The sequence below is a fragment of the Acanthochromis polyacanthus genome, chromosome 13, assembly GCF_021347895.1.
Source record: "Acanthochromis polyacanthus isolate Apoly-LR-REF ecotype Palm Island chromosome 13, KAUST_Apoly_ChrSc, whole genome shotgun sequence".
In the NCBI taxonomy this organism is placed as follows: Eukaryota; Metazoa; Chordata; class Actinopteri; family Pomacentridae; genus Acanthochromis; species Acanthochromis polyacanthus.
This window is the reverse complement of record NC_067125.1, coordinates 5,498,602-5,517,215: the sequence shown is the minus strand read 5'-3', so window position 1 is coordinate 5,517,215 and position 18,614 is coordinate 5,498,602. Positions and strand designations below refer to the sequence as shown.

The 18,614-nt window shown below is 40.8% G+C and overlaps 1 protein-coding gene across 4 annotated transcripts; it reads left to right on the top strand.

The window, feature by feature from the left end:
• Nucleotides 1-643: 643 nt before the first annotated feature.
• Nucleotides 644-17,573, top strand: LOC110960586 (porphobilinogen deaminase). 4 transcript variants are annotated; one of them, XM_051958009.1, is made up of 14 exons: nt 644-841; nt 2,929-2,985; nt 3,328-3,400; nt 6,498-6,547; nt 6,805-6,860; nt 8,006-8,083; nt 9,825-9,902; nt 9,993-10,068; nt 11,556-11,669; nt 11,750-11,788; nt 11,878-11,997; nt 12,099-12,152; nt 13,637-13,723; nt 14,506-17,573. In XM_051958009.1, the coding sequence occupies exons 1-14, from the start codon at nt 818-820 to the stop codon at nt 14,677-14,679; spliced, it is 1,080 nt and encodes a 359-aa protein (XP_051813969.1). In that variant the 5' UTR covers nt 644-817; the 3' UTR covers nt 14,680-17,573. The 4 variants fall into 4 exon arrangements, with proteins under 4 accessions (XP_051813969.1, XP_051813970.1, XP_051813971.1 ...); XM_051958010.1 differs by having other exon boundaries at nt 645-841; nt 2,932-2,985; XM_051958011.1 differs by lacking the exon at nt 644-841 and adding an exon at nt 1,270-1,402 and having other exon boundaries at nt 2,932-2,985.
• Nucleotides 17,574-18,614: the final 1,041 nt, after the last annotated feature.

Below are 18,614 nucleotides of genomic sequence, written 5' to 3'. Positions count from 1 at the left end.
TTGATTGAGTATTATGATCTGCAAAATAAGCCCTAGTTCTATGTTTTGTTCTGTTTTATTTATTTCCTTTTTGCTTTCTTTCTTTCTCTGATTGCACTTCATATAATTCTCAAGAACTGCCTCTTCTAATAGATATATACTATATTTTTCACACTGTAAGCACCTGTTCATTACAAAATGCCTCTGTGACGATTGTATTCCACAATGTTTTGTCAAATGAATTTGTCAATAAAGGAGGGGGAATAAGTATGAGGTGAAGCTGTTTTATATCTTCAGAAATAGAAAATACTCTTCCTTTGAGTAATATATTCACTCCCAGTGCTTTCATATTCTTGTGGTATTATTTGTCACAAACTCAGTGGATACAGGGAGGCGTGGCACCTGACGCACAGGTGTAAAGTTGACATACAGGTTGTGCTGATGAAGCCACATCATCAGGCCACAAGAAGATGACAGCAGTAGATTCATGAATTTAGGAGTCACTGGATCACTTTGGTGCTTCACTGCAGCTACAGAAAGGAAACGCTTCATATTTTACTCGTTTTTTTGTCAACACGTCAATCCTTGTCATGAACGTAATCCTAGTTCAGCGAACACCTTGTTAGTTCACTCTGTGTAGGAGGAAGCTGGCAGGCGGAACAAGGAAATGACCTCTAGCGGCCCAATGACATCAGAGCTCCGGTTCATTCATATGCAGGCTGTGTGAGAGCCGAGCGCTGATTGTTCCTCAGCTTTCTCTGCCTTTTAATGGGCTCCGGCTCAGGAAAAACACGCAGTTGATTCGTGCACCGTCGGCGACGAAAACCGGACCACCGACATGTCAGAAGAGGCAAAATCTCCGGTAGGTTTTCTCGGTTTTTACCGTCTCTGCAATGCTGCACGTCCATTGCGCACACATTGAGCGTTCGTTCCGGTTGCGTCGTCATTTAGAGCGCAGTGATTGGCTGATCGTTGTGTCAGTCAGCGGATTCTGCTTCTCCATTGGTCAGGAGGAATGAGGGGAGCGGGCTGTCAAACTGGACGGAGGAGCTAGAAAAACCTCCAAGAAGACCAAAATATGTCAGTTTGAGTTAAAACAGAGATTAGGCTGCTTTGTGTTTAACCTAGCTGAATAGCAAACAGTCAAATTTACTATTTTAAATTATTATTTGATACTTGTAAAGCAGTGAACGTGAAGCAAGATCTTGTCAACATCGTGTCCTTGTTCGTTGGCCAAACTATACATGGCAAAGTGTTAGCTAATGTTAGTTTCAACACGAATGTGAGTTGTTAAAAAGTGACGTTATGTTTGTGTTCGGTTAAGAAGCCGAGAAGAAACGTTTGGTATTTCAACTAGTTTTCTAAAAGTCTGTTTCACCTTTATGCAGTGGGAGGCTTTGGTTTGCTTTTCCCCCGCCCCCAAGTAAGTGTAGCTGTAGCTTCACATTTACAACTTTAAATATTCTGAAAAGAAGTGCTATTTGTTCTGTCACTGCTGCTAAATGGGTGTTTAGTGCCTCTTTTTTTCTGGTGCAATATACTGAGGCTTTTTATGATGGGGTAATAATGTGCCGAGTAAAGAAATGTTAAGAAGACCAATCCTGAGTAAAACTAAACATAATGTTACAAGTAATCTGTGTTATTGTACTGTAAGAAACAATTGAATCTCATGAAATCATTGCTATTATTTTTAAAATTTTAAATGCTGTTGTATTTTTAATACTGAAAATCATAAATTTTTAATACTAGCTGTCAATTTCTGTATATATTGTGTTATATTTAACTTTATTACTAGTATTTTTATTTTCCTCCCTGTTCCTCTTACTATAATTTCTTTATTTTTTTTATTATTCTCTTCCATATTCCTATGGTGACACCAACAGCTGAAACAAAATTCCTTGTATGCTGTGTACGTACTCGGCCATTAAAGCAGATTCTGATTAGTGTCTATTTCAGTAATGCTTTTGTTTTAAAATGTAAATTTTACTGTAGTGTTTAGTATTAATAGTAATGATAAATTTTATTTCTAGGCGCCTTTCAAAACACCCAAGGACACTGTACAAAGTTAAAACACATTCACATTAACAATATAAAACTTAAAGATGTAAAAAGTTTAAAAGATGGAAATTTAGCAATTTTAAAAACAGACGAGAAAAGAGGAATGAAAGTCAGAGTGAGTGTGTTTGTTTGAACAGATGGCATTTGAAAATGTCCAGTATTTCCCAATCACTGCTGATTAAACCTTCAGCCAATCATATGTCCCCGTTGTACCCAATGATATTAAAGTATCCCATAACATTTTTTGATATCTTATCATTTTTCAGTGGTAAAATCTTATTGTTTTGATTATAACTTGTGCTGTTCAAGAACTCCTTCCAGCCTTGCGTGTCTCAGATAACAGCAGTGAGAACTGTTATCTGAATTTGCATTTTTTCTCGGTGTTGTTCTCAGCAGTGGTAGCTGTGTAGTTGGCTGCTGTCCACTCAGGAGGAAGGTTCCCAAACACACTATGGTTGTGACCACACCTTCTAACAGGACACTCCTTAGCTGCCCATCCCTGCCTTTTATAACGGACTCAATGAATTGGCACACTTATCTTTTGGAGGCAGAGATGTGTAGGGGTGGAGGTCCTAAAGGAGGGGGTAGTCCGCTAAGAAAGACTACTGTTTAGTATCTGGAGGTTATATGACCTCAGCACAGCTCCTTACCAGGACACAGCAGGCAGTCCCAGACACTCAGCCCACACAATAGCCTCCACAGAGCTCAGTACGAACACACAGGATCATGGAGGAAGGACCTTACAAGTACATCAGGGTGAGGCCAGCAGAGACAACGGTCCAGCTCATTCTAGACTAATCACAGATGTGGTTGGAAATAATGTGTTGGGAGAGAGAAGTTTGGCAGAATGTCGGTTTTAACCTCTCGTGGCCAATTTGTTTCTTGTCCCAGCAGGATGGGAACGACAAGGCCAGTCGGGTCATCCGGATTGGGACACGCAAGAGCCAGGTACAGTCGAGCATTTCTTAGTAGGAGCTTAGCTCACTTCATGTCCTGCAAACTTTGGAAGTATTTCAGAAAGTGTTGGATTTGTCTTTAATGTGGATTTATCTGTAATCAAATTGTGAACAAAGGCCTTACAGAGAACCAGAGGTTCAGTTATCTGATGTTCCGTTCCTCCATGCCGGTTCAGAGATAACACAATCCTGCCTCAGACGTGCCTGTTCTTCTCTGTCTGCCATACTAATTGGATGTTTGCTGCCGCTGTGTATTGGGCATTTTTTTAAAAAAACTAGACTAACTACAAGCACAAGTGCAGCCCAGCTAATGCCAGATGTTCTTGTGTTGCAGCTGGCTCGCATCCAGACCGATAGCGTTGCCGACAAGTTGAAAGAACTCTACCCTGACATCCACTTGGAAATAGGTGAGAATCATCAAAGGCTTTACTTTCTGTAGCTGAAGCTATCGAGCAAATGTACGGCCCGCGGACCAAAACCGACCCACCGGAGGGTCCAATCTGGCCCACATTGTGCGATATAGTGTCAGTCAGCACCTTTAGTACCCAAAGTTTGGTTTGGTGGAACCCTATGGTTGATCCGCTGCCACAACTTTTCTGTATTATTTATGCATACATTTTATACACTACCATTTAAAACTTTGGGGTGACCCAGATGACTTCATGTTTTCCATGGAAACTCGCACTTTTATCCATGTGCTAACATAACTGCACAAGGGTTTTCTAATCATCAATGAGCCTTTCAACAGCATTAGCTAACACAATGTAGCATTAGAACACAGGAGCGATGGTTGCTGGAAATGTTCCTCTGTACCCCTATGGAGATATTCCATTAAAAATCAGCCATTTACAGCTAGAATAGTCATTTACCACATTAGCAATGTCTAGGCTGGATTTATCATTCATTTAATGTTATCTTCATTGAAAAAAAAAATGGTTTCCTTTAAAAAATAAGGACGTTTCTAAGTGACTCCAAACTTTTGAATGGTAGTGTATGTTTAGTAATAATAGTTAATATAAAACATTATATATTTAACAGGTCTTTCTGCTTTAACTTCAACATCTCATTTAGTGCAATATACATTTTAATGTGTTTTACCTTTCGACATGTCAGCTTTCCTTTTTAACCCAATTGTAGCTGCCTTGATGTTCATTTTTAGACACAGTCATATAAGAGGTCGGGCATACGAATGAATGAAAGAAACGTCAGGTTGTTCTTGTTTTATTTTATTAAATGTGAACATTTTCAGAATGTACTTTTTTGCACTTAAGCAAAGGTGGAATATTCTGAGTTGTGGTTATTTCTAGGTTATTATGTTGTGATTTTACTGGTCACTTCAGATCAAATTGGGCTGCATGTGGCCACTGAAATAAAATGAGTTTGCCACCCCTGCTTTAGAGGATTTGTAGCTCTGGTACTGTGTTCGTGCATGCTATAGTCAAAAGCTGGATGAGCGATTATCATTTTCTTCCATCCTTAATTACAAAACTAAATAGATTTTTTTGTAGTTAAAAGTGCTGTAAGATCAGACTGGGGCTATACAGGAAGAACACTGATGTACAAACTGTCACACAACAGCTACTAGTTAAAGGCCCTAAAACAACCCAGGTCCAAGTGTTTCCACCTATCCTGCCTAAACAAAACTTGTGGGAATATTCTGACTGTGCTCGACTGAAATGTCAGGGTTGTTGGTGCTACACCTTCACCATCTTTTATCATTCCACAGCAATCTGTGACCGCAATTAATCCCAGCGTAGCTCCACCCAGTGTAAACCTGAGCAAAAGTCCAGTCAGAGCTTCACTAAACACTGCATCTGTTTGGGTGTGGTCAACCTTTAGTATCTGCCTGTGACTCACCACATTAGCTCACCTTTCTAATACGTCTTTGGGTTGTCAATCCGTCTGATTCTCGTGAACGTGAATTATCTTGAGGTCATTTCTTTAAATTCGGTACAAGCATTCACTTTGGCCCAGCGATGAGCAGATTAGATTTTCGTTAAATCTAACCATCCCCTCACAGAATACTCCTTACTCCAGAATTCATGTGCTCATCATGACGTCTGAATGTCTAACACAATGATGTAATTACATTATGAGTTTTAGGATTGTATGTCCAACAGGTCAACTTTGCTTTAACGTCATCATAATGTTCTTCAGAAACTCTTTAGCCCGTTATTCAGCATGAGAACCCAGGACAGACTGACCATATTTCACATTTAGTCAGATGAAGAATTATGACCGTTGATCTCTGATCAGCTGGAACCTGGAGTGATTGTGGAGATTTTCTTATCAGGTTCAAGAAGTGTGTGAAGCGTCTCCACTGAGCATCGTCTACAGTCATTGCTAAAACTTTGTGTTCTGTCACAATCAACTTTATTGCCAAACCATAAATACACTGAATACATTTAATTAAGTTTCTTAATACTGATTATATTATATTATATTATATTATATTATATTATATTATATTATATTATATTATATTATATTATATTATGTTATACGAGCAGTACATAAAGAAATCCAACTACCAACAAGACAGGAGAACCTTCACTGACCTTAAATGAGCATTTTGCAGATATTATCTGTATTTGTTATCCAAAAAGCAGCAGAGAACTGTTATACAGCAGCTTCGACCAGTTGTTTCCAATGTAAAAAAGTATTCTTAAGCTACATTTACATTGCGGGTCTCTGTGCTTATCTCACTTTTTTAGTCTGGTGGGATTTTTTTCTCATGAATGTTTGTGACAGTTTTAACTGAAATGTGAGCAGCATAAGTTCTGTGCATTAAGGACAGGACACCAGGCTGCAGGATTTTACTGCATTTTTAAAAGTTGGTTAGTGGCGCATGCACCAAAAGACTCCTTCTAAGCTGTTTGCTATGAAGTACCCAAATGTTCCAGACAGTTCTGCAGTATTCAACCGATAGAGCGCGCACATTTTGTAGAAAATCTCATTTCAGTCATTGTAGGCAGAAAAGTACATGATTTGTCTGTCCAATGCAATGTTTATTAAAAAGATTGTAGATCTGTGACTTATATTACATGTTAGTGATTCTTTTCTAGTTACTCAGTCAATGAGCGCGGTGGAGTTCTGTGACGATCAGCGTACGTCTGTCTGTCTGTCCGTCTGTCTGTGTGCAACATAGCTCAAAAACGGACCAACGGATTTGGATGAAATTTTCAGGGAAGGTCAGAAATGACACAAGGACCAAGTGATTAGATTGTGGCAGTGATGCAGCTTATACTCTGGATCCACGGATTAGTTAAAGATTTCCGTATCATTGAGCTAGCGGCATGGTGTCACTGTAACCATGACAACAAGTGAACACTACGTCAGCTGCCTGCTGACGATCACATGACTGTGATCCTACTACAAATCCACTTCTGTGGACTTATCTGTCATAAATCATACAATGACTGAGCAGCCTTGGTGGAGTACTGCTCTCAGTGATTTTCTTATTATTAATGTATTATTCATAACATCAAACTGTTTGTCTTTCAGTTGCCATGTCAACGACGGGAGACAAAATCCTGGACACAGCTTTATCAAAGGTGAGGCTTTTCAAGATGGGCACAAGTCATGTGATATTATTACTGACTGCAAAAAAGCAAATAATATATATATATATTGTAGTTCTTTAAATGATCTCTCCATACATGCATGTTAAATAGTTGTGATCTGTATTTAAATCGCCTACGCTCCTCCAGCTACAGCTCAGTCTCTTCTCACTACAGGATCCATAAAGTGTTAAATGTTTTCTTTTCACTGTAAAACAACTGACAGTAAATCACTGTGTTTTTTAATGCAGATTGGCGAGAAGAGTTTGTTCACCAAGGAGCTGGAGAACGCTCTGGAGAGAAATGAGTGAGTGATCGGTGTCATCTGTGACTGACACCACCCTGCCTTCACAGCATTGTTTCACCAACTATGTGTTCAACTGAAGCCTTCTCTGACAGGAGGGTCACTGATACTGGCTGATACTCATCTACTGTGGCAGACAACTGCACATGTTGACAATTTTTACTTTATTTTTGTTGTTTTTCAGCACTTGAAACATATAGACAGAATAATAGCCATCACAGTATAATATAATAAAAGCCAAGCCAAGGTTCCAAGTGTCCGAGACTGTCAGTCTAAACGTTGATCCTCAAGGTCTTCCTTTAGAGTCTTCCATGTATTTATGGATTGAAGTTCATTTGGCATCTGCTCCCTCCAGGACATATAACCTTACATTCTCATACAGTACGAAAATGATCAATAAACAGCTCAACAAATAACTGTGGTCACCTGATATTCAAATAAGATTTCCATTTTTTTCCCAAAACCTTTCACATTTTTGGGTTGCATGTCTCAGTTGTTCCACATAATGTATATTTTCTGCATTATTTCTGTCCATTCTAGGACTTTTGGGATACCTGTACTCAGCCATTTTTATTGTTATTGCCTTTATGCTAGTCTTTTTTGTAGTAAATATATTCCATGTTTTGTCAGTGAAGAAGGTAAATTTCCTCAGTAAATTGCATCACAATTAAGATCTAATTCCAGATACAGATGTGTTTCCACATAACCTCCAGCACTGACTGTGTTCAGGCTTGTCACTTTGGAATTGTTTGATATTGGGGGTTATAAAAATCCTTACATTGTTCTTCCATGTGAATTCCCTACATAGCCCTGAGCTAGAGGTGGTACACCATGTCTGACAGACATTTAACCTCAGTTAATTCCATATTAGCTTCTTTTTCCCATCTTAACTTCATGTATTTTGTGACATTTTATGACCAAATACTATTTAGGCAACTGCTGTTTTCTTTAGTCTTGATACAATGGGAAAGCCTGATCCTGTGAAGTTAAATCTATAAGAGCATCTACTGTATGTTCATTTGACGTCCATGAAAGCCTTTGATTTGTTCAACGGCCTCAGATGTAGCAGGTGCTGTTGTGTAGCTGAACAGATGCATTGTTCCTTAAAACATAAATGGAGCTCATATACGTTCCTCTGTGTCCTACAGGGTCGATCTGGTCGTTCATTCACTCAAAGATCTTCCCACCACTCTGCCTCCAGGATTCACCATCGGAGCTGTTCTGAAGTGAGTTCACTCAGACCTTCAGGGCATCTGCAGAAACACTCAGTGTGACTTTTACAATACGATCAATAAACAATATCTACACTTAGTTAGGCGGATAAGTCAAATGATAGTTCACTTTTTCAGGAAAGCACCAAATTTGGTACAGACATAGTATATGACCATACAGTTGATTTAAAGGGGAACTTCGGTTTTTTTCAACCTGGGGTCTGTTTCCATATGTAATTTCATACATGTGAGTGATGGAGAAATGAATTTTCGACATAGCTCCAGTATTTAGCCAGGCAGGCAGCTTAGCAGCTCAGCTAGCAGCTCAGCTAGCGAAAAGTATGGGGCAGCTGGCCCCCCCTGCGTCACAGTCCGCCCTAACGTGCTTTTGCCCCACACTGACCGGCTCAGATAGTCTCAATGAGTGTCCCACAACATACTAGAGATGAGAAGTGAACGAAAACCTCCACATTACTTGGCGATCGCTCTTTGTTGTGGTCTGTATCCAAATCTCAGGATGCTAGAAAGCAAATCTCGTTCCGAAATCGTGTGATAGCTCGATCATTAAGGCCTCCTGTATGTACTGGCCCAATTTGAGGTGAATTGGAGTTTCCCCCTAGGAGGAGTTCGCTCTAGAAAAAAATGAAAAATGGGCAAAATCTGACATTGAACGCAAAATCGCTCCCTTCCTGTTGGGTTTGGAATGTGGCTGTCACTGACTTTTTTGTTCAGCCTGATGTGCTGCATATGTGTACCAAATTTGGTAGATACACCCCCTGTCAAAAGTTGTAGGACAGGTTCTACTTTATTTGAATGAGAAAGTGTCCTAAAACTTTTGACAGGGGGTGTATATGAATATTAAGAAAATAAATCAAATATTAAAAATGCTGCTTTGCAAAACTTATATACACCAATCAAGTATAACATCATGACCACCTGTCTAATACTGTGTTGGTCTCCTTTATGCTGCTAAAACTCCTCTGACTCAGTGGTTCATGGACTCAGGACCTCTGGGGATGGTGGCAGTGAATTCTGTGGGTTGCAGGGTGGGACCGACCTACATCAGGCTGATCCTGGAACATCCCACAGATGCTCAGTAACATTTGGATCTGGGGAGTGTGAAACCTGGGTGAACATCTCTGTCATGTTCCCCGGGTCACTAATGAGCAGTTTTTGTGGTGTGTCGGGGTGCATTGTCCTGCTGAGGGTGGAAACTGGCATCAGGGACTGCTGTTGCTATGGGGGTTGGGGGGTTTCTTAACCTGCAGTGTTTAGGTGGGTGGTGCATGTCAAACATCCACATGAATGTCAGGACTCAAGGTTTCCCAGCAGAAACACGATGATCGATGATATTCACTTCCCCTGTCAGTGGTCAGAATGTTGATGCTGATCGGTGTATATCTAGTGTGGTTCCTCTACTGGAAAGTAAGCACTGCTGCTTGGAAATGAAAGATATTTAGGTGACAGTAAAGTAGGATGATGTGTGACTGAAGCTGCTGCCTGGTTGAGTGGAGAGTAAAACCACATCAGGAGGTCTTTGTTGTTTCAAACAAGCTGCTGCTGGAGCAGAACGGAGCAGATAAAGAGACAGTGTGTGGAGTATCAGCTTTTCTTTTTTTTAAATACATTGCATTTGCAGTAGGTCATGTATTACTTAGTGTCTTAAGATGAGTGTAGTATTTGTGGTGTGGTCCTGTTGTGGTTACTGTTTAACCAGCTGTAACTGCTCGTGTGCTTTGCTTTGTGCTGCTTTCAGGAGAGAAAACCCCCACGATGCAGTGGTTCTACATCCGCAGAACGTTGGGAAAACTCTGGACTCTCTTCCAGAAAACAGGTACAGTCTGGCAGAAAACCGACCCAGCTCTGTTTGTGGTTTTTGCTCATGTGTGAAGCATGAATAACTCCCTGCTGTGTGTTTGTGCAGTGTGATCGGCACCAGTTCACTGCGCCGTGCTGCTCAGCTGAAGAAGAGATTCCCCCACCTGAAGTTCAACGACATCGTATCCTTTGTGTGTTCACGTCCTGGACTCATGTTGAGGAGGACGCAGGGAATGGGAGGTCTGAAAGCTGTGTGGACGGACAGACAGGAGGCTGGAATGTTCTAATCAGAATATAATACTTATTTCAATTAATCTCTGATGGTAATTTGGGTGAATTGGTGCTTTAAGTAGCCCAGCAGTTGAGATACTTTGGTTTATTTGAGGGGAAAAAAGTTCACTCATTACGTCCCATAAAACAATATGACCCATAATAAATAATGAACAGTAATCAGTCCTGATCTGCTGACTACAGCCGACACGTTTTTATTAGTTTATGGTTTTATAAAGGTTGAAAATGTGTGTGCAATGATGTAATTACAGCGACTTATGGTTTTCACTTTGCTAACAGGTCAGACTTTTACTGTGAAATTAAAAGTATTAACAACTGTGACGGAGTTCAACCTGGAGACAGCCACTATGTAACTAATGACTAAACTGCAGCTGATAAACTGTGACTTCTATGTGACGGCCCTGTTTAAGGTGAAGGAATGTGCGGTGTTGTTAGCCGTTAGAACCTGACCAGTTCTGTCTGCATGTCAGGGATGGTTTATAAGTAATTAATGGCACATATGTGTAAATGTGGCTTCCTCCCACAGTCCACAGACACTCGGTGGGTTAACTGGTGGTTCTGACTGACCGTGGATGTGAGCATGTAGGGTTGTGTGTCTCTTTAACCCTCTTGTTGTCTAAACATCCTGAACACTCCTCTTGTCCTCAGGATCAAAAATGACCCGCCTCCACTGAGCCTCTAAAATAAAGCAGCTTCACTGAATTTTCCACCAAAAGTCTATTTTATAGCAAGAAACAACCTCTCATACATCACACACTTTGTGAGTGTCTGGTTTTTCCCTCTTCATAGGGCAGAAAGACTGTATTTAATCAGTGGACACCGTTCTTTTTTTCTATCACATTACACATGTTATAACTGTTTTCTTTACTAAAGTAAGGGTTAATTTTTCCCCTTATTGCTGCTAAAAGTACTGCATGGGTGTAATATTATATTACTTGTTTAGCAAGAGATAGTACTTCTATCTCTAAGAAAGTACCAGAAATGTGCAGAAAGTAGCTTGAGATGCATTTTTTGAAGGGAAACAGCAGTGTACTGTATGCTGTACAATGGAGAGGAAAACTACAAAATATTCTTCTTCTCACATCTTGTGAATCATTGCTCCCACCCACAAGGTGCAAAACTTACAACAACATTAGGAATTTCACTTTAGGAAAAGTCATCGATTTTCACATTGAAAAAGGTCATCTGTGCTATTAAAAATAGTGGCCGGGTCATTTTAGAACCGAAGGCAACACGAGGGTTAAGTTAGCCCTGTGACAGGCTGATGACCAGTCTGCCCAATGTCAGCCCCTCACAGCCTTCTTCAGGAGAAAACGAGTCCAGCTAATGGGTTCCACATTTGGCTTTTGGATCCGTTGTCCTTAGCTGCAGTCTTCAGCGAGGGAACCTGAACACACGGCTGAAGAAGCTGGATGAGAAGGATGACTTTGCTGCCATCATCCTAGCTGCTGCCGGCCTCAGGAGGATGGGCTGGGAGAACCGGATCAGCCAGGTACACGATCACATCAGGTCCTCCTGGAAAGTCTCTCAGTGATACGTCCATCTAACGGTCTGTTTCTGTTCCACTGGCAGATCCTGGGGCCTGAAGACTGTATGTACGCTGTGGGACAGGTAGGAGCAGTGGGATGGATGGAGAACACGGTGAGAAGGTTCATTGATGGTTAGTAGTATTAACACTGTACATCCGTGTGTGTTGTCAGGGGGCTCTGGCTGTGGAGGTTCGAGCCAGAGATGTAGACATCCTGGAGATGGTGTCAGTCCTCCATGACCCTGACACTGTGCTGCGCTGCATCGCTGAGAGAGCCTTCCTCAGACACCTGGTACACACACACACACACACACACACACACATTCTTTGACTTGCTTTCACATTGTGTTAATATTGGAAACCCCGTGTATTCACATGAACTCTTACTTGTAGGAGGGTGGCTGTAGCGTTCCGGTGGCGGTGCACACGCAGGTGAAAGACTCCCAGGTAAGAATGCTGAAGACTTAGCCCCGCCCCCTGAGTTACTGTTGCTATGCTCGTCAAGCTTTCTGTTCCAGCACAGCATTTGTACAGCTGACTAAAGAGCAACCGTGGCAGATTTATTGTTTTTCCTGCCTGATCATTCACTTCCACTCCCGTTCAAAAATGTGGGATCACTTAGAAATGTTATTTTTGAAAAAAAAAAACATTTTTTTTCAATGAAGATAGTATTAAATGAATGATAAATCCAGTGTAGACATTGTTAATGTGGTAAATGACTATTCTATCTGGAAACAGCTGATTTTAATGGAATATCTCCATAGGGGTACAGAGGAACATTTCCAGCAACCATCACTCCTGTGTTCTAATGCTACATTGTGTTAGCTAATGGTTTTGAAAGGCTCATTGATGATTAGAAAACCCTTGTGCAGTTATGTTAGCACATGGATAAAAGTGTGAGTTTTCATGGAAAACATTAAAATGTCTGGGTGACCCCAAACTTTTGAACGGTGGTGTACATAATCTGCATATGCAGGAATATGTCAGTTAGAACTACACCATGAGGACTTAAACCTTCAACAAAATAGAAAAAATAAATCCAACCTGGCTTTTGTGCTGATTTGAGGTGTAGAGGAACAACATAGTGTTTGTATTTCACTGTTTGTTGTTATATTCAGGCTTCATTCATTACATTAACTTCCATAATTCAACAGAAGATTAATGCTAGCTAATTAGCTGCTGATGTTACACACTTTAGTCGTAAACTGCTGCCTCAGTGTGACTCCTGAGGGTAGTAGGCTAGTTAGCTAGACATGCTAACATAATTAGCATATTGAGGAGCAGACAAACACACGGTTTAATCTGCTCCTGTACCTTGCCTTTGTGGTTTTGGTTTTGGGAGGCTAAAACAAAAGCTCCATCTTCTAATTTCTTTTAATGCCGAGTATCAGTCATACCACAGCCTCTAACACTTAGCCAGTTACCTTCCATCAGCACAGCAAGGTTTACACACCCATATGCTGTTACTTTACAGAGTTAGTGGAATATGAATGTTACCCTGTACTGTTACTGGTGATGGCTGTGATATTAAAACAATAATTATTGATGCAATGTTAATAACACACGTGATAATATTGTAAATAGTCCAGCACCAGTAATTATCTTGTTGACGTTCCACATATTAACAACAGACAGTGCTGTCCTGGGTACAGACTCTCTCTGCCTCCCTGCTCTTCAGTGTAATTCCTATGGCCTCAGCAATCATGTGGTGCAAATGTGATTCTGTTTAACCCTGATTCAGACCATCATTTCTCCTCTTTTAATCTCGTATTCCGTTCCAAACTCACAGTGCTGCTGGCTTCATTTTGTGCCCCACTTTAAGCGCCCTGTTTAAAAGGATCATGCTATTCATGTTCATGTAAATAATTTGAACAGATTTGTCTTTTTCTATGAAAATGAAAGATCAAATTGTTTTTCAAATGTTTCTCCAGCTCTACCTGACAGGGGCGGTGTACAGTCTGGACGGATCAGACAGTCTGAAGGAGACGATGCAGACGAGCATCACAGCTAATGACAAGGTACCCGCTGAGTGCTGCTGTCTGGACTGTCAGATTGGAAATCCATCCAAACATTCTCTATACACCGCTCCATCCTCACTGGGATCGCGGGGGGTGCTGGAGTCTATCCCAGCTGACTCGGGCGAAGGCAGGGGACACCCAGGACAGGTCACCAGTCTGTCACAGGGCTACATATACAGACACACAATCACACTCACATTCACATCTACGGACAATTTAGAGCAGGGGTGTCAAACTCATTCCACAAAGGGCCGGTGTGGCTGCAGGTTTTTGTTCCAACTAAGCAGCATCACACCAGACGTGACTCATTTAATCAACCGATCTCAGTTTCCAGACAGGTGGTTGGTCAGACTGTGTGCTGTAGGCTACAGCATTTAGTTCCAACATATCTACAGCACACAGTCTGACCAACCACCTGTCTGGAACCTGAGATCGGTTGATTAAATGAGTCACGTCTGGTGTGATGCTGCTTAGTTGGAACAAAAACCTGCAGCCACACCGGCCCTTTGTGGAATGAGTTTGACATCCCTGATTTAGAGTAACCAATTAACCTCAGCATATTTTTGGACTGTGGGAGGAAGCCGGAGTACCCGGAGAAAACCCACGCATGTACAGGGAGAACATGCAAACTTCATGCAGAAAGATCCCAGGCCGGGATTTGAACCGGGAATCTTCTTGCTGCAAGGCCAAAGTGCTAACCACTACTCCACTGTGCAGCCAGATTGGAAATCCTCACAGCACAAACTAAGTTTTTAAATAATTAATGTTTGCCTGTGTTGCAGAGTTCAGAAGAGGTGGACGAACGAGTCCAGCGAGTGGGAGTCACAGCCACCAAGGTCCCGGGTGAAGCCCAGGACAGGGCTGAGAAGCTGGGGATCGACTTGGCAAACTTACTGCTCAGCAAAGGAGCCAAGGAGATCCTGACTGTCGCCAGGCAGCTCAACGATGCCAGATAGGGCTGTGCAGCTGAAGGACGGGGTCCAGAGTGAGCAGTCAGTCACAACCTTGTGTCAAGTAAACACTGAAGTCCTTCTTTGAGGTTTGCGTTTGATGTTTGTTTGAGAAAAAGATTGCTAACTTTCTGTTGCACCAGGTGAGAATCTCAATCACTGCTTGGACCAAAGTTGTGCTCAGCTGCTACAGAGCTGCTAAATTGACTGCCATCCTCAGTTTTGTAACCCTGCTGTCTGTAGCACTCTTGGTCTTGGTTCCAGCCTGTTTTTACTCCCAGTACCTCATGGAACCATCTCCTGAGCTACGCAGAAACCACCTCACTGGGATTATCAGCAAGAAACACAAAATGGCCTTCAGACGTTTTCGTCAGCGCTAGCAGTTCCATTGCTAGCTGTTTTTTTTTTTTTAGCATAGCGGTATATTAACTGCAAAGCCACTAGAATTCTGCAATATCTTCCCTCCACGCTCAAGGACTTTTCATCTATTACTGATATAAAGGACACGTTAAAGCAGAGTTCTTCTCTAGATGCTGCCAAAGATGAGTTTCCAAGTTTGCAGGCAACACTGCAGTGAGGTGAAACTCATTTAGGTGCAAAGGTCTGACAGAAATGTAAATAGTAGAGTAAATTCAGAGCCATTATTGACTTTATTTTTGAACAATGTCACCCTCACTTTCTGTGAACTTTACCACTGAAGCTACTGATTGGCCCCCTAGAAATAAACATCCATTTCTTGCATAACCTTCATTCGTGCTGACTACAACATTTGCAGTTGAAAAGGTCTGATACTTTGCTACCTCTTTAACAGAGAGAATATATTTAATATACACAATAAGCTGGAGGGAGCATTTAGTTTTTCTCCTCCTGTGACACAGCGAGTGATGCTAAGATCTCTGCAGCTTTGCACTGAATCTGTACGAGTTTCACTACATGTTTAACGCTGGAGCTGCAGGTCCACACCGGACCGTGCGTTAGTGTTCAGCCTCCTGCTCTGTTTTAAATGTGAAGTGGTGTCCTGTTTTATGCTTTGTTCATGTTGCATGTGTCCCTACAGAATGCCTTGCTGTATCACACAAGGTGTCAGCTGTGAGCTTAGAGTTTTAAAGTGATAGTTTAGGAGGTGTTAATGCTACAGTTGTGGATGTACAGTAGTAGGATGGATAGTTAGAAAGGTGACAGGAGCCTTCATGAACTGGCTACAGACCCCTGATCATTTCTTTTAACCATGATAGATGTTTACAGCTGTATTCCCACACTCATTACACCGAATCAGAACTTGACTAAATGGGCGTTATGGACCCATTCCTGCTGCTGATGCTTGTATGCTGTGGTGTAGTTCTATTGAAGCGCATTGCATTCATGAAGCAAAGCTAAATTAGACATTTTGTCTCATAATTATAATTCCAAATTACATGACATAGTTTTGTCATAATTTTGAGGTTTCAAACTAACTGTCCTGTAATTCTGAAACAAAGGCCTTGCCATGATCAGATGATGATTGTTATTCTAATAATCCTGAGGATCATTTCTCACGCTGTTCGGTGATCTTGTAATTTTGTCACGATTACACCTCCTCCTCATGGTGATACACTGAGCTCATACCTGCAGTTCAGTTTTATTTTTGTAAGAGATTCTCACGTTTATGAGAACATTTCTCGTAATTGCAGAGTCTGTGTCTCAGAGACTGTATATAGAAGATGGACGTCGCCTCGGGGTTAGAAAAGTGGAACCAACACATAAGTGCCTTCTTTCTAACAGCCAGCAGGGGGCGACTCCTCTGCTTGCAAAAAGAAGGCTGATTGTATAGAAGCCTATGAGAAAATGACTCTACTTCTCACTTTGTCTGTTATCTCCTTGAACATTTTCCTCATGCGCTTATGGATTCCATTACTAATTTCAAGATTCTTTTGCTCCAGCCTGATGTTCATTATGTCAGTTCTGATCCCATTTAGAGGAAACTAGATAATGAAGCAGGATATGTTTTAGGGCGGGCTACCTTGTGACTGACAGGTCACTGCAGCGTTGTTGTGTGTTCAGTCAGATCCAGCCCTCCTCATCCCATTCAGTCTTGAACATGGCAACAGACAAATCCTATGCCGGTGTCTTCAAATTAGTTGAACAGATGATGTCACAGCTGCTCCGTCCATCTTCTATTTACAGTCTATGGCATGTCACAACTGCAAAATAATGATGAGAAGCCATAATCAGAAAATGTTTTTCTTTTAAGTTGAGATATGGATGTCCGAGTTATGAGATGCTTCAGTATAATTTGAAGAATCCATACTTTGGTAAATGCAATGCATGCTGGTATAGTCTTCCAGGTAATTCAGATTTTTAGCAGGTCATTTACCAAAATAAGAGCCTTTTTGCATTTGCTGTAATGTCCTGCAACATGCTGTACTTCACATACTGAACCTAAAATGTTACAGAAAGCCACTTTTGAGTTCTATGACTTGTCTCATGAAAAACAAAAATCCTGGAATGTCATTCTGTGTGTTTCAGTCGAAGTGCTATCTTTTTAAATGTATCATTTCTGGCTAAGTAAAGTGCATATCTGCCTTGTATACAGCAATGCCTGTATTGTTTCTTTGATAAATCCCAGTATGCATTCATTCTGCATCTGTACAGGTAGTGTGATACTATATTGCTTTCTTTTATAGGCCTTTGTTGTATATTTTACTTAATTTAAACCTCATGGTGCAATGTGAGGTAACATTAGCCATATTATTTTTTCAGCTTTAATTTCTGCCTTAATTAACAGAATATTTCTTTGTTTAGATTTATCACAGTACTGCATCTGTTAACAACAAAATATTTACATGAGTCTAGATTTTGACACTTAAATGAAAGTTCTGATGTCAAGAAACAATTGCCAATAAAACTGCGTGTTAATTTAACTGATTTGATGTTTTATTTGAATGTATTTATTATTATTATTATTATTATTAGATCAATATATTGTATGTCTTTGTTAATATAGTGAGAAAAGTAAGTGTTAACTATCACTTTAAATGCAAAAAACAGCTTGGTAAAACTGCTACCAAGACTTGTGTGCTAGTTTAGGTCATAAACTAAGAAGATGAATGCAGAATATCAGGTTATATCTACACATTAGTATCTGGAGGATGGCCATAGAAGCAGCTGTGCGTCTGCCCCTGTGGCGCTACAAGATGAAAGCTAATGACAATATTAACATGCTGATGTTTAGAAGTTACATTTTTTCTTATAAGGAAATGAATGTATTGGCAACAATCAGATTGTAATCAGTGCAGTTCCTCTAATGTTCATTTGAAAAAGTCTACAGAAGTGAATCATTCCTCATAGACCCCCGTGTTAAAATGTCCAACTTTACAGTGGAAAGAAACATGTTTAGGGTCTCAAAGAGCAGCGCATGGTGTTGTGTTCTCAAGAGATTCAAGAACAGATGAGAAACAAAGTCAGTGGCATTTATTAGTCCGGAAAGAGATGCAAAGTCATTTCTGAGCCTCTAGAGAACCACAGTGAGACTTTATCCACAAATGGAGAAGCATGGAACAGTGGAGAACCTTCAGAGGAGTGGACCAATGTTTTCTAATACAGAGAACATGGTAGAAATATGACTTCTTCTTCTTCTTCGTTTGGCGAAAGATCTTTGCAGCAGAAGGTGTAAACCGTTACAAAGACGTGAAAGAGGAGAAATATGACGTTTGTTTCATGTCTCAGTTTGCTCCAGATTACAGCCATCCAATCAGAGGTCTTTTTTTAGAGTTCAGGATCAGTGTTTTAGTTATTTGTACGTCTCTTTCCGTTGAATTATGTCACACTACATCACTAGGAATACAGAATGATTTCAATGTTTTGCATGACTGTCAGTCAGATTTTCCAAAAACTGTCAAGCTGAATTTCATGCATCTTGGTGGAGAGGTAGATCATAGACGAAGGAAGAACACATTCAGTTT

What these genes read in the sequence shown, in the direction of transcription:
- LOC110960586 (XM_051958008.1), top strand. Translation starts at nt 2,764, where the DNA reads ATGGAGGAAGGACCTTACAAGTACATCAGG. An exon ending in ACCATCGGAGCTGTTCTGAA is followed by an intron (nt 8,084 to 9,824) that starts GTGAGTTCACTC and finishes TGCTGCTTTCAG; the next exon opens with GAGAGAAAACCCCCACGATG. An exon ending in GCATCACAGCTAATGACAAG is followed by an intron (nt 13,724 to 14,505) that starts GTACCCGCTGAG and finishes CCTGTGTTGCAG; the next exon opens with AGTTCAGAAGAGGTGGACGA.